This window comes from Hemibagrus wyckioides, linkage group LG03 (genome assembly GCF_019097595.1).
Source record: "Hemibagrus wyckioides isolate EC202008001 linkage group LG03, SWU_Hwy_1.0, whole genome shotgun sequence".
NCBI classification, from domain to species: domain Eukaryota; kingdom Metazoa; phylum Chordata; class Actinopteri; order Siluriformes; family Bagridae; genus Hemibagrus; species Hemibagrus wyckioides.
In genome coordinates, this window is record NC_080712.1 from 2,635,146 (window position 1) to 2,650,145 (window position 15,000).

At 42.5% G+C, this 15,000-nt stretch overlaps 1 protein-coding gene across 4 annotated transcripts in view; it reads left to right on the forward strand.

Moving 5' to 3' along the window:
- Positions 1-11,619: 11,619 nt before the first annotated feature.
- psip1a (PC4 and SFRS1 interacting protein 1a) overlaps positions 11,620-15,000 on the forward strand; it is a 21,144-nt gene continuing 17,763 nt past the window's right edge. For 2 of the 4 annotated variants that reach the window (XM_058386784.1, XM_058386787.1), the window contains exons 1-6: positions 11,621-11,742; positions 12,206-12,303; positions 13,284-13,381; positions 13,480-13,556; positions 14,040-14,178; positions 14,796-14,900. In XM_058386784.1, coding sequence (XP_058242767.1) covers positions 13,310-13,381; positions 13,480-13,556; positions 14,040-14,178; positions 14,796-14,900 — 393 coding nt within the window. In that variant the 5' untranslated portion in view covers positions 11,621-11,742; positions 12,206-12,303; positions 13,284-13,309. Of the gene's footprint in view, positions 11,743-12,205; positions 12,308-13,283; positions 13,382-13,479; positions 13,557-14,039; positions 14,179-14,795; positions 14,901-15,000 lie in introns of all 4 variants that reach the window. The other 2 variants (XM_058386785.1, XM_058386786.1) reach the window with 2 other exon arrangements.

Below are 15,000 nucleotides of genomic sequence, written 5' to 3' on the forward strand. Positions count from 1 at the left end.
TAAGGGCAATACACTCCAAAATTATTGGCACCTTTCAAAAGAATTTAAAGTGTAATAATATAATTAAAAGAATGGAGAAAATACTGCTTTTGAATGCTTTATTATTATTATTATTATTATTATTTCTATAAATGTATTGAATTTAGTGTGACATGTGAGCTTGTCAGAAGGTGTGTGTATAAATTCCACCTGTGTTTCATTTCAGGAGAGCGAGTGGGGCAGTAGGTGACACACCATCATGAATACGTTATGACGTGTGTGTAGATCTGACAGGAAGTGACTCTGTGTTCTGTGCAGGAAACAGGGCTAATGAGGGTGCCGATAATTTGGTAATGCTCCTTCAAAAATTATTTTGAAAGAAAGTGTGAGTGAAAATAAAACTTAACACTGTCAGAGTAATTGTGGTCATTTTTAATTAATTACATTGTTCATTCATATATGTTTGGGGTGCCAATACTTTTGGCGCATGTCATATACAGTGTGTGTTCATAATTTTAAGTTCAGGCAGATTGTGTTATATATATTGTGTATATTAATGTGTAGTGTGTGTGTGTGTGTGTGACTGAAAGAGAGACCAGGGGCATGTTGAGTGTGTGCTCAAGATAGTAAGTGCATTTATTAGTGTGTGTTTATGTAGCTGGAGAAAGCTAGGGATTTCAGTGTGTGTGTGTGTGTGTGTGTGTTTCTGCACACTCAGATGCTGATGAGGACGAATGTCATTGGCCAAGAGCAGCTGCACTGAGCCGCTGGGCCTCTACCTGCTCATTAGTGTGTGTGTGTGTGTGTATGTGTGTGTGTCAGGGGGTCAAAGGTCACAGCACGGCACAGTTACCATGGGAGATGCCGTATCATGCCCCTGGGTTGTGTTATTAAAACACTGTCTTCTGCCAGAAGCGGCTACAGGTCATGGAGAAAGAAGTGTGTGTCCTCGAAAGTCTCACACACACACACACACACACATTTCTTCAGCAAACATTTTAAAAATACATCAAGATATGTGAACTGTCAGTGTTTGTGTAGGCGTGGCCATTGAGTCAATAAGCATCACTAAAGTAGGTGTGGCCTGTGTGTCAGTCAGCATCACCAAAGTAGGCAAGGCCTCTGTATTAGTCAGCATCATTAAAGTAGGCATGACCATCAGTCACCATCCCTGAAGTCGGTATGGCCTGTATGTCAGTGGGCATCACTAAAGTGGGTGTGGCCTCTGTATAAGTCAGCATCACTAAAGTAGGCGAGGCCTCTGTGTGTTAGTCAGCATCACTAAAGTGGGCATGGCCTCTGTATCAGTCAGCATCACTGAAGTCGGTATGGCCTATAGGTCAGTCAGCATCACTAAAGTGGGCGTGGCCTGTGTGTCAGTCAGTATCACTAAAGTAGGCGTGGCCTCTGAGTCAGTTAGCATCAATAAAGTAGGCGTGGCCCATGATTCACACAGCATTACTAAAGTAGGTGTGGCCTGTGTGTCATTTACCATCACCAAAGTGGGTGTGGCCTGTGCGTCAGTCAGCATCAGTAAAGTGGGCGTGGTCTGTGTATCAGTCAGCATCAGCAAAAGTTATGCTAATGTAAGTTGGTTAATGAAGCTCAGGGAGGCTCCTGTTATAAAATATTTAAATTCACAAAAAGAGCACAAGTCTGTGGCGAAGAGCGGAGCGATAAAAACGACAGCAGAAGGAGGTGAAGATCAGAGTATAAATGAATATTAAAGACTGCTGACAAAACACACAGCGCTCAAAGCCACAAAACAACGTGACGTTCATTTCTGTGATGCAGTGAGACGAATTAGCGCTGAATGAATAATGCATGCACACACACACACACACACACACATGAAGCAGGCTGCAAGTTAACACGCTTTTTAACACGCATTATGCTTCATTTGCTGACGAATGCCATTCTCATGTCCTTTCATATAGCTAAAATAAATAATGCCTCCAGACGTCTTAATTGCTCTTAATCTCATTCCCTCTAACGCAGCAGCATCAATTATTAAGGCGTGGCCATGTCCTGTATTTCATTTCCTGTGTTTTAGAGGATGAAAGTGTAATTAGCACAGAAATGTTAATCTGAGAGCAGCAGCAGCATGGAGACGGAAACACTGCCTTCCTGTACACAAACAGGCTGCAAAGCTTTTCTGGCTTTTTAACAAACATTTACATTATAAACAAATTAATAATAAAATCATATGAATATATTAACACATGAAGACAACACAACAAGCTCACAAATCTCATCACAAATTTGACTTTTACTCAGAATTTAATCTCTAAACAAGTCACCAGTGACAGTTTTATTTATTTGTTTGTTTGTTTGTTTGTTTGTTTTTCAGTTTTTTAATCTAATAAGATGCTGTTTAGGTTTATAAAGAAAAGTTCAAATCCAGACAGCAGGTGCAGCAGCAGCACAGGAACTCTTTCAGGAACCAAGGAACTTTTTCAATAGCTCCAGAAGAAGTTTTTCATGTGACTCAAGAACTTTGTTTCATGACTCAATAATAATTTTTCAATGATTTCAAGAGCTTTGTTAGAAACCCAGGAACATTTAACTAACTCAGATACCTGAAGCACATCTTCATCCAAAGGAACTTCCCAAATACTGGAAACTGAGAACTCAATACATTCAGGTTCTCCTCCAGCAGAGAACTCAGAAACCCAGGAACTGTCTCAAGACCTTTAAGCAAAGAAGTCAAAAACTTCTCATAAAGTTCAAAAACATTTCTATCCAAATGGGCTCCTCAGGAACTTAGCGCAGGAACTAGTTTTTCACTGGGTTAGAACCTTAGGCACGCTTCCACCAGAGGAACACAGGAACCTTTTCAGTAACTTGATTGGTGTTTTTTTTTCAGAAACTCTGAATGAGGAGCTCAGGAAGTCCACTGAAGCAGCTGCGTAGCTCGACTCTGAACACCAGGAACTTTCCTCACTGAAGGTGACCACAGATGTGTAGCAGTCCGAGACGTGCAGTCGGGCTCGCGGCTAATGTTCACGTTTACACTGTTAGGATGATCAGAGATGTGTTAGAGTTTGTAGATCATCAGAAGGCAGCAGAAGATGAGCTTCAGGTCAGTGTTCAGTATCGTGATAATGTTCTTATGATAAATGGTTACACAATCACGGCGCTCTGAAACGGCCACACCGACTCCTGACCCGTGTAAGCGCCTCCGGCGCTGATGTAGCATCAGCTAAGTGGCAGATCCCGCCGTTTCCTGGTGCTGTCCCTCTCCGGTGTCTCGGTGACCCTTGACCTGAGGTTGGCCGGCCGACGTGGTTACCAGGCCGGCCCGCGGCGGGTCGTCTGCGGCTGAGGATGCTGCTCGTTACTCATCTCTCGCTGACAGCCCATTCCTCTTCCTGTCTTCCTCTCCATCTCCTCCTATTCCCTCCATCCCTCGCTCCCTCCGTCACAACCTGGCACACGACCTCTCTCTCTCTCTCTTTCTCTGTCTCTCTGTGTCCAGCGCCAGGACCCTGCCGTGTCCACACACACACACACACACACACACACTTTAACACAGATGCTGAAGTATTATCCTCCACATTATCCTAAGAAACTTCTTTCAGCATCTGTGATTTCTTTCAGAAACTGCACGTTACACTTCTAGAAATATACAACAATATGGATTCCATACATCACTAAAACACACACATCTCCCGTGGCGATTGTCCCTTTAGTATAAAACAGTTAAGAACTCCTGAAGTTTTAAAGTTCCAGCTTCACCTCTGCCTGTTCCACACGCTGAAACTGGAGACTCCTTCCACACATTACACAGAATAAAACACATCTCCATACACGTTGACACTTTCTATAGTTTAGCAGTTACTATAGAAACTATAACGATACAGCTCAACCCTCTGACCAATCAGACTGCAGAGCACTGATGGATAATAACAGCACGTATTTATTTAAATTTATTTAAATTCACAGTGAAGTGAATAAGACTGTTGAGGAAGTAAAAAGCTAACGAGATTTGCCGGATCTGGAGCGTCGCTGGTGTTCTTGCTCCACTCTTCCTCCCTCTGGGGTGTAGTTACGTCCCTGAGCTGCAGCAGAGCCTGTGTGTGTGTGGAGTGTGTGGCCTGTTTCATTAGCACTGAAACATTTGTAGGCGGTCAGCGAGGCCCGGGTTCTGCCCGTCTTCGTGATGAATGGCTCGGGCACGTGGCGCCCCGAAGCGCAGCACACAGAGGACATGGCGGGGAAAAGAGTCACAAATAAAGTGCAGCTGGATTAGATAAAAATACCTAACAGGTAGAGTGTGTGTGTGTGTGTGTGTGTCCAGACTAAGAGTTTCTGGGTTATCAGCTTATGACTGGTCATACATCAAGGACAGCAGCCTGAAACACCTCGACTTCAGCTGCTGTGGACTTCAGAATTGCGTGTAACGACTTCACCAGTAAGTTCTTTGGAAAAAGAATTTGAAATAATTTTTTTGTAACATTCCAATTACCCCACACACTCCTCTGAGGAGTCCAACATGACACGGAGCGAGAGATCAAGCTGCAGAAGGTGTAATTAGCCATGTCTCTGTGTGGAACACACTTTGATATATTATTCAGCTCTGATTTCTGGGAGGGAAAAAAGAAAAGAGAAAACTCTCATTTGATTTCAACCCGCGACTGAGAGAAAGAAAGAGAAAGAGAGAGAGAGAGAGATTGAGAGAGAGAGAGAGAGAGAGAGAGAGAGAGAGAAAGAGCGTGTGGTGTAGGGGAGCCCAGTGAGAGAGAGAGAGCAATGAGAAGTAGAGAAAGTGAGAGAAACAGAAGAGAGAGAGAGAGAGAGAGCGCGGGGGGGGAGTAAGGGAAAAAGAGAGAGAAACAGAGGAGTAAGGGAGAGAGAGAGAGAGAGCGCGGGGGGGAGTAAGGGAAAAAGAGAGAGAAACAGAGGAGTAAGGGAGAGAGAGAGAGAGAGAGAGAGAGAGAGAGAGAGAGGAGTAAGGGAAAAAGAGAGAGAAACAGAGGAGTGAGAGAGAGAGAGAGAGAGAGAGAGAGAGAGAGGAGTAAGGGAAAAAGAGAGAAACACAGGAGTAAGGGAGAGAGAGAGAGAGAGAGAGAGAGAGAGAGGAGTAAGGGAAAAAGAGAGAGAAACAGAGGAGTAAGGGAGAGAGAGAGAGAGAGAGAGAGAGAGAGAGAGAGAGAGAGAAGGGAAAGAGAGAGGAATAAGAGAGGGGGAGTAAGGGAAAAAGAGTGTGAGAGAGAGAGAGAGAGAGAGAGAGAGCGATGTCACACTGTGAAATTTATTTCTACAGAAAGAGAAGTGTCTAGATTGTTGGTGTGAACTCGAGCCCTGACTCATTTCATGCTCATAAATGTCTCTAAAATTTCTGAAGGTTCTACAGTGAGATGATCCATCAGATCCTCGGAGCAGTGATTCCCAAATGATTCATTATTCCTCCAACTGCTGCAATCTGTTAGCTTTTTTATGTTACGTATAAACGGCTTCACATTAAAAGAGAGAGAGAGATTTAATATAAACATAACATCATTAAATGATTATTGATCAGTGATTCAAATCCATCACGACTCACTTAATGAATCATTAGATTTTCTTTCATTCAGACTGATTCCTGATTCTTTTTATAAATCTCACAAACGTGACTCTCGCTAGTCGGTGATGTATACGGATAATATTTGCACGTTTTCTGAATCAAAAGAATCAAATGAATCCAAACTTGTGGAATTTGATTCGGTTAAACTGGTTCAGATGAATCAAATCACTAAAGTGAATCTAGATAATAAAAGTCATTTAATTGTTATGTTTATTATCAGTTTATTATTTAACTGTTATGTTTATTAACTGTTATGGTTCTGATCACCATGCTAACTGATCACATTGCTAACAGATCACCAAACTAACTAATCACCATGCTGATAACTAGCATATTAGCATTGCTGTGCTACATACAGTATATGGCGTAGACTATGAAGAAGCTAGCGTATTTGCTAACAGAAATAACTCAAAACATGATCCAAACAAGAAGGGCTAATCTCATTAGCATAACTGTCTGAAATGTTCATGTGTTAGCAGCGTTGTGTCTCATTACTGCAGACGTCTCACATTCAAGTGTACTCAAAACAAACACTTTAATCTGAGCTTTTATTAAAGTTTACAAAAAAACAATTTATTACACAATTTTACTGAAGAAATAAAACGTAAAACTTCTATTTTTAATTCAATGGATGATTTTGACAGAATAACAGGCTTAAAATCAAACACACTCTCTCTCTCTCTCTCTCTCTCTCTCTTTCACAGAGTCTAATGTGCTGATTTGGCTTTTCCACTCTCAGTGATCCGCCCTAATGAGTCCCCTTTGCTTCTTCCAGTGCGGAGCTCAACCCCGAAAGTGAACCTCAGCGTCTCCTTTGATCTTCCGGTCCCTTTTCCCTGCACTAACGTCTCAATTCCCGGCCACGTTCTGTTTCCTGCACTCCCTGGGCGCTATAAGAGCGGAATCTTCATCCCGTCTTCACAGAGCAAACTCCGCTTTCAAGTTCTCTTACGGTCCTTAAGCCCCTGCTTTCAGCTGGCTTTCGTCTCCGTCAGTCCTCACGCCAAATCTGAGGGAAGGCCACTAAGCTTCTGCTCTAACGTTAGCACTGTGCTAATCCTCTGAGCTTCCCGCTGAGAAAAAAACGGTCGATGTGTACGTGCTGAAGTGTGAGACAGAGCTCTCTTCTGGAAAAGACTTTCTGTCTTTTAAACATTTATTAAGGAGGCGTCACTCTGATTCATTCTGTACCGCTAGTCTTACTGAGGTGACGCGGTGTTAGCGGTGTTATGCTAAATGGACATGTAACAGCTTTAACCAGCTGTAAAGAAGTTTCCCAAAAAAATAAAGCTAATCAGCTCTAAAACAAAACATTTAGTTTTTTTTCCGAAATGCTTTTTATAATTTAGGTCTAGGATTTTTTCTGAAGGAATCATACTGGGATTATAAGACTTTTTCTGGGAATTCAAGGAATTTTTCTGGAATTATTTTGAATTTCTTCCTTTATTTACACTAACAGTTCATTCCCTTTTCTGAAGGAAGGAGTTTTTGGGGTTTTTTTTGCACATATACAGTTCAAAGTTCAAGAATATTTCCATTTTTACTGTATATTTATATATTTTATGATGCATATGTGTATATTTGTGTTTATTTTTACCTAATTTACTCAGTATATTTAGCAGAACGATCTCCTTTGTGATGAATAAAGATTTCATCTCTTGAGTCTTATCTTCTAACTCTGCAGATCGTCTCAGTAGGTAGCGTATGTTTTCAGTCCATCTATCTGCACATGGCCCAGGACGCTGTTCCTCGACCCCCCCCAAAAAAAGTCTGTTATAGACGAGCGAGCGGGACGTGCCAACCGCCTTGGCTAATGTGAGACTGGGAGCGGCGGGGCACGATGTTCCTGTACAACCCCTCGGCCTCGGCGTCTGCCCGCTGTAATTAATACGTCGTCGTAGGAAAGTTGAAGGGCTCGCATCCTGAAAGTGTCCCCCGTCTTATTGAAGGCCTGACCTCCAAGCAGCTGAAGGTTGCTGAGGAAATTTGGCTCCGACCGCAGGAGAAAACATCTGCGTCTCGGCCGGGGTGAGACAGAGAGGGAGAAAGAGCGAGAGAGAGAGAGAGAGAGAGAGAGAGAGAGAGAGAAAGAGACCTTCCCTCACCCTCAGCCTTGCGTCTCCATCACGGCCGGTCACTCCCCACGCTGGGCACCTTGTCGTCCTGCTGAGAGCTGGAGAGGAGCGATGGAGGAGGAGCAGCTGCAGGGTTTCTGTACAGTGGTGACTCCTGGACCAACGACAGAAACATCTGTCATCACACACACACACACACACACACACACACACACACACACACACTGATACACAAACCGTTAAATGTCGTATTGCACACGTGCCTTTTTGTCTGTTCCTATCGGACTTCTAGTGCACTTTGTAGTGTGTACCCTACGTAGTGCACTCGTACCCTATAGTGACCCCCGAATCTGTCGCTACTTTCCTAATAACAGACTGAAGTGCAGATGTTAGTGCAGATGCAAATCACTATTTTTAATGGGTGCAAAAGTTTGTGCCCCCCACCCCCATAGGTTTTTAATGGAAAAAATAATAAACATGTCTTAAATTAATAATTTATCTGCAGCCCAAAAAAATCTTCTTAACATAAATTTGCAAGACAAAAATGTTTTTCTTTAACTAAAATAGGGCACTATAATGGACAGATTAAAATAAAATAAGATTAAGATAAAAATAAAAGAGTATTTTATTGATCTCAGGTGGAAACTTTAAGTTCTTGATGAATTACAGAACTTCTCCTGGTTCCACGTCCTGTCTCTTTAGAAGAGAGTTTAGAAACAAGCCTTCATTAATGTCATGACTCTGATGTAACGCGTCCACCTGAACATGACCTTTCCACACGTCTCCATCCATCTGTCCGCTTCAGCGTTAGCCAGAGCTCCACGGCTCCTCTAAAGACGGGGAGCGGAACCCAGCGGAGCTGCTGACCTGAGCAGTGTGAGGAGGAACTACTCCATCATCCTCCAGTGGCACTGAAACCCCCGACACACTGACACCGTGCCAAAGACGAGGGGGAAACATGCCAATCGCCAACGGCAACGCCAAGACGCCAATGCCAACACTCACTCAAGGACACCATCGCTCAGAGAGAGAGAGAGAGAGAGAGAGAGAGAGAGAGAGAGAGAGAGAAAGTGTCCTTCAGAGGGACGGAGGAGAGGGATGAAGGTGAGGGACGGAGGAGTGGGATGGAAGTGAGGGACACAGAGAGGGAGAGACGGAGGAGAAGGTTGTAGAGGGATGGATAATTAGGACAGAGGACAGGAGAGGAGGAGAGGGATGGAGGAGAGGAGACGGACTGAGGAGAGACAGACGAGTGGAGTGCCTACCCATCTATCTATCTATCTGACAATGTGTCTGTCTCCCTATCTGTCTGTTCTCTCTCTCTCTCTCTCTCCCTCCATCTCCGTCTGTTCTCTATCTTTCCCTCTCCGTCTGTTCTCTATCTTTCCCTCTCTGTCTGTTCTCTATCTCTCCATCTCTGTCTGTTCTCTCTCTCTCTCTCTCTCTCTCTCTCTGTTTATCTAAGAAAAAACACATTAACATTAATTACAGTTAAAACTATAATTGTAAAAAAAAAGAAAGAAAAGTGTGTGTGTGTGTGTGTGTGTGTGTGTGTGTTACTCATTGTCCCTCAGAGTGTGGCAGGTAGATACGAAGCTCGCGCATGTAAACGCGTTAGGAAGTGAGTATGCGCGCGCAGGAGGAGCAGCGACCGAAGCAGCAAACGACCGCGCGCGAGGTGAAGGGTAGCAGCGTGAGCGCGAGCCCCCGGTGTTCGGTCAGCGCGTGAACCCCCGCCGTGCTGGCCCCGATCCAACGAGCTGGGGTCGCGCCTCAAGTCCTCGCGCGCTCCGCTGCTGTTCTTGCGCGCGGCTGCTGCTCTACCGGCTCATCGGCGCGCGCGCGGCTACCGTATTCCCCTCACGAGGGACTGCGCGGCGCTGACACGCGCCGTCCTTCATCCTCATCAGCCGACACCACTGACCAGCTGTACACACACACACACACACACACACACAGGTCACCTTCAGTTGCTTTTGTCTACATTAAAATAGCGGTTATGGAGTTTGAAGTTCTTCTGAAACTCTGTGTGTGTGTGTGTGTGTGTGTGTGTGTGTGTGTGTGTGTGTGTGTGTGTGTGTGTGTGGATACTGTAATTTTTATGTTAGAACACTTGTATATGATATGTGTCTCCATCTGTCTGTCTGCCCTTCTGTCTGTCTATCTGTCTGTCTGCCTATTTGTCTGTCTGTCCTTCTGTCTGTCTGTCTGTCCTTCTGTCTGTCTGTCCTTCTGTCTGTCTGCCTATTTGTCTGTCTGTCCTTCTGCCTGTCCTCTGTCTGTCTATCTGTCTGTCAGTCTAAAACTCAGGGGTTTGTTCTCAGTGTCCAGATGATGGTCATCACAGTCAGTGTTCATTAGAGTATTATCATTACTGCAGTGTGTTATTCCTGTAAGACTGACCACTGTTCTGAATGTGGAGTTCAATAGAAACTTTATATAAATTCGGTTTTCAGCCCTTGTTGGTCTCGTCTGGAGCTCTGTGTCTTTATGTAGCACCAGGTTCCTGAAGGAGCATCAACTATATCTAGTCTCTCTTCCCTCTATCACAGACATTTACACCACACGCTGCATCCGCAAAGCTAACAGCATTGTGGATGACCCCACACACCCCTCACACACACTCTTAAACACCCCACACACCCCTCACACACACTCTTAAACACCCCACACACTCTTCACCCTCCTGCCATCTGGAAAGAGGTACCGAAGCATTCGGGCCCTCACAACCAGACTGTTGAACAGTTTCCTTCCTCAAGCCATCAGGTTCTTCAACACCCAGGACTGAACTGTTCTACACTCTCTCTCTCTCACACACACACACACACTCTCTCTCTCACCTGTGTGGATACACACACACACACACATAATTTATATTATTCCTTACTTATTGCACTACCTCAACCTGTCATCTGTTGCTATAGTTATATTTATGTTTATTTCTATTTGCACTACCTCAACCGCTGCTGTTGTATTTTTGCACAATATCTTTACATTTCATTTTATTTTATTTCATTTCACTTACATTCCATTACACATTGTCGGCGCTAAGTGTCCTGTGTTCTTTTGTGTTGTTTTTCTTGTATTTATTGTCTTTTCTGCACTGTCTTGTCTATGCTCTGTTTGCACCCAGCTGCACACTGTGCACTTTACGTGGCTAAGACAAACTTCTGTCCTAGCTCTGTGGTGTTTTTTCTGTTTGATCTTTATGTTGTATGTTTCTGTAGCACCAGGTCCTGGAGAAACGGTGTTTCATTTCACTCTGTACTGCGTCAGCTATATGTGGTTGAAATGACAATAAAGCTTCTTGAATTCTTGAATCTTGAATCTTCTTAACTCAATAACTCAACAACTCCTCATAAAAAGAGCTGTTTCTGTACAAAATATTTCACATTTTATTTCCAGTTCTGTGTGTGGAACTCTGGAATGTCTTTCAATTAAATTTAATTATTTCTTGGTTTATTTGTTTGTTTGGTTGCTTAATTTTGCTTGTTTTTTGTTTGGTTGGTTGGTTTTGTTTGTTTGTTGGTTGGTTTTGTTTGTTTGTTGGTTGGTTGGTTTTGTTTGTTTGTTGGTTGGTTGGTTTTGTTTGTTTGTTGGTTGGTTGGTTTTGTTTCTTTGTTTGGTTGGTTGGTTTGTTGCTTGGTTTCTTGGTTCTGTTTGTTTGTTTGGTTTGTTTGGTTGCTTGGTTTGTTGGTTCTGTTTGTTTGTTTTGTTTGTTTGGTTGCTTGGTTTGTTGGTTCTGTTTGTTTGTTTTGTTTGTTTGGTTGCTTGGTTTTGTTTGTTTGTTTTTTGTTTGTTTGGTTAGTTGGTTGCTTGCTTGGTTTTGTTTGTTTGTTTTTTGCTCGTTTCCTAGTTTCAATTATTTAATAATCAGCTATTATATAATATTTGGGATTTGTTTTCAATTCTAAATTTATTTTTATTGATTAAATGACAATAAAGCTTCTTGACTTGACTTGAGTGTAATGAGTAACATTGACCACCAGAGGGCGCCAATAGCGTGTTATTGAACTGCGTTCGTCTCTCCTCAGACAAACTGCACGCTGAGATGCTAGTAGAGGTGTCATTATGGCTAAATTTCAAAACCTATCAAACAGTGGAATTGAAGTGCACTTCACAGTGAGTAGGAATGATCATTTTTGGACCCTATGTAGTGCACTGTTATCGGGCGTGTGATGATATTTGGAATCGAGCCATATAGTTCTTCTCGAAAGTTTAACGTCATTCATTATTAGCTTATTTCTTCATTAAAATATTGCATACTTTAATCTCATGTATATGTCAATAAACAGAATATTTGCTATGGAAAAAAATTAAACACAAAAAAATATTATTTTGTGAATATTTAACACCGTAAAAACTTCCGGGTTTATATTCGCCTACTCAACTGAAATCGTCCCATAGGGGAGCTCGTCGTTTAAAATGAGAAACAATCACATATTTTATTGCAGTTAAATCTATGTTTGATGATCAGATTTGATCTAAATAAGAATTTTTTAAACCACTCTATAAAGTTTTGCCGTGAATGAACTTTAAATCATTCTTTAAATAATTATTATGAGGTCCTTTGTCCCCCCCTTAGTTAAACCCGTTTTGGTACGGTCGGATGCTGAGCTGCGCGGGACGAGAGAAGGCGCGTGCTGTTTCTGTTTCCTGAGTCGGTGCTGATAAAAATTACAGGCAGGTAAAATTTCTGATTATAATCTCATTTTTATAACATTTATCTCTTTAAACCTAGTGCAATGACATTAATATAGAAATGTCTGTGTGCTTTAAAAGCATAAATCAGCTCTAGAACTTAATAACGCTGTGTAGCATCTGGGAATCTGGCATGGATCACGCATCTGTCTGGGAATATTATATTTATTATTTAACGTGACTTATTCTGGATATAAATACCTGCTTTTTGCAAATGCATTCGTTAAAATAACTGCACTGGTAGTAAAATGTGTAATGCAATGTTCAGTGCACGTGACCTTACTTTTTCCCCACGCCTTGTCTGACTTTAGTAACTCCGTTGTTTTGATGTCTCGTGACTCCTGTAGCGTTTAAATATTTATTTTTAAACAAATGATGAAACTTTGTCCCAGATTGGAAATGCAGTGCACTCAGTTCCATGATGTTCCACTGTGGGGCGCTGTGGAGCTGTAAAATAAACCTGGTTTAAACATTAAAGATGTAGTCTGGAATAAATAAAATATCCAGCATGCACCGCGCGCGGACATCATACAGACAGGCTGTGTTCTGGTTAACATTACTTGTTCTGACTGTGCTTCTGTCTGTTCTGTCTGTCTAGCCTTCTGTTTGTCTGTCTGCCTATTTGTCTGTCTGTCCTTCTGCCTGGTTGTCTGTCTGTTCTTCTGTCTGTCTGTCTGTCTGTCCTTCTGTCTGATTGCCTATTTGTCTGTCTGTTCTTCTGTATATCCTTCTGTCTGCCTGTTTGTCTGTCCTTTTGTCTGTCTGTCTGTCTATCTATCTGTTCTTCTGTACATCCTTCTGTCTGTCCATCAGTCTCAAAGTTAGGGGTTTGTTCTCAGTGTCCTGTCAGGATATTCTCATTATTGTAGTGTGTTATTCCTGTAAGACTGGTCACTGTCATTATCATTATTGTAATGATGACATCACAGTGACATCACATGACCCTTTTTCACCTCTTTCAGGGTTTTGTGTTCCAGCGTTCTTCACCATGGCTCGTGATTATAAAGCCGGAGACCTGATCTTCGCTAAGATGAAGGGCTATCCTCACTGGCCTGCTCGGGTGAGGAGATGACCTGATTGATTGAGTTTAAAGGCGTGTCTTGTATGGAAACATGTTTAATGTAATTAATAATAATTGAATTCTTCATGTGGTTTCAGATTGATGAAGTGCCGGACGGAGCGGTCAAGCCTCCCAACGCTAAATTCCCCATCTTCTTCTTCGGAACTCATGAAACGTAAGTGCTTAGGAATATCAGGAATGTCACTTCACAGGATTAACTCATCACAGGGAAGGAGAACCCAAACCCACTGACCCAGCATGAGGTCATCTGATTTACACATCAGTTCAGGAGAGAAACTCACACACTCCTCCTTTAGTTTACAGATTAATATCAGAAATATTCACAACAGATTCTGTCTTCATGTTTTTAAACATTTCTGAGAGTCATGTTCAGACTCAAGTCATGAACAGTGTACATGTTGTAGTCGCTCCTGACACGCTGCATTTATTTACATTTATTTACTTAGTTACATTTATTTATTCACATTTATTAATTCACATTTATGTATTTTTATTTATATTTATGTATTTACATTTATTTATTTGTTTGTTTGTTTTGTCTTATTCATTTTTTTTCTTTCTTATTTATTTTTCTTCCTCTTCTTGTCTTTTGCTCTCCATCATATGGGATGATGTTCCTCACCGGTTCTGGTTTCAGGGCGTTCCTGGGTCCTAAAGATATTTTCCCGTATTTACCCAACAAAGAGAAATACGGAAAACCCAACAAGAGGAAGGGCTTCAATGAGGGATTATGGGAAATCGAGAACAACCCTACAGTAGAGCTGAATGGACAGAAGGTACGGCCTGTTCTCCTTCGTCCTGTTAAACAAACCAAATCCTTTACCTCAGAGATTATCGTGAGAAATGAAAGATCACATCTCTGTCACGTGATCCGCCATTTTAATAGTGGAACATAAATGATACTTAATATACAAGCATCTGTATTAGCTCTGTTAGTGTTTGTTAGCATTCAGTGCTCAGTGTAATTACAGTAGATCCCTGCAGATGCACGTCTAAAAGTGTTTAGACAAACAGAACTCTTTGGGAAGGTGTGGAGCCTATTTCAGGGCCTGAAAACCGGAGACAGGGTCATGGGTGGTCAAGGCTCATTGATGCACGTGGGGCGTGAAGGCTGGACCGTGTGATCCGATCCAACAGACGAGCTACTGTTGCTCAGACTGCTGAAGAGGTTATTGCTGGTTCTGATAGAAAGGGGTCAGAATACACAGTGCAGGACAGGTCAGGGCTGTTTTGGCAGCAAAAGGGGGACCAACATGATATTAGGCAGGTGGTCATAATGTTATGCCTGGTCAATCTAACTATTTATGGTCTTCCTGAAATGCCGTGATTTAATACAGATCTAGAAATGTTACAGACTGCAGCTTTAATATGATTGTGCTGTGTGTGTGTGCAGGTGATGGCGATGGAAGGGGTTTCAGATAAAGAGTCAGACGGCAGCCCAGAGGAGGACGAGGAGGGAAATGAGAAGGGTCAGGAGAAGAAGAAGAAGTCCAGTAAAGTTCGTATCTCTCTCGCTCTCCTTTTCTTTGTCTCTCACTCATATGTGTTTCAGAGATTAATGACACGGGGCTCGTCTCGTAAGACGCCGTTATTGTCTT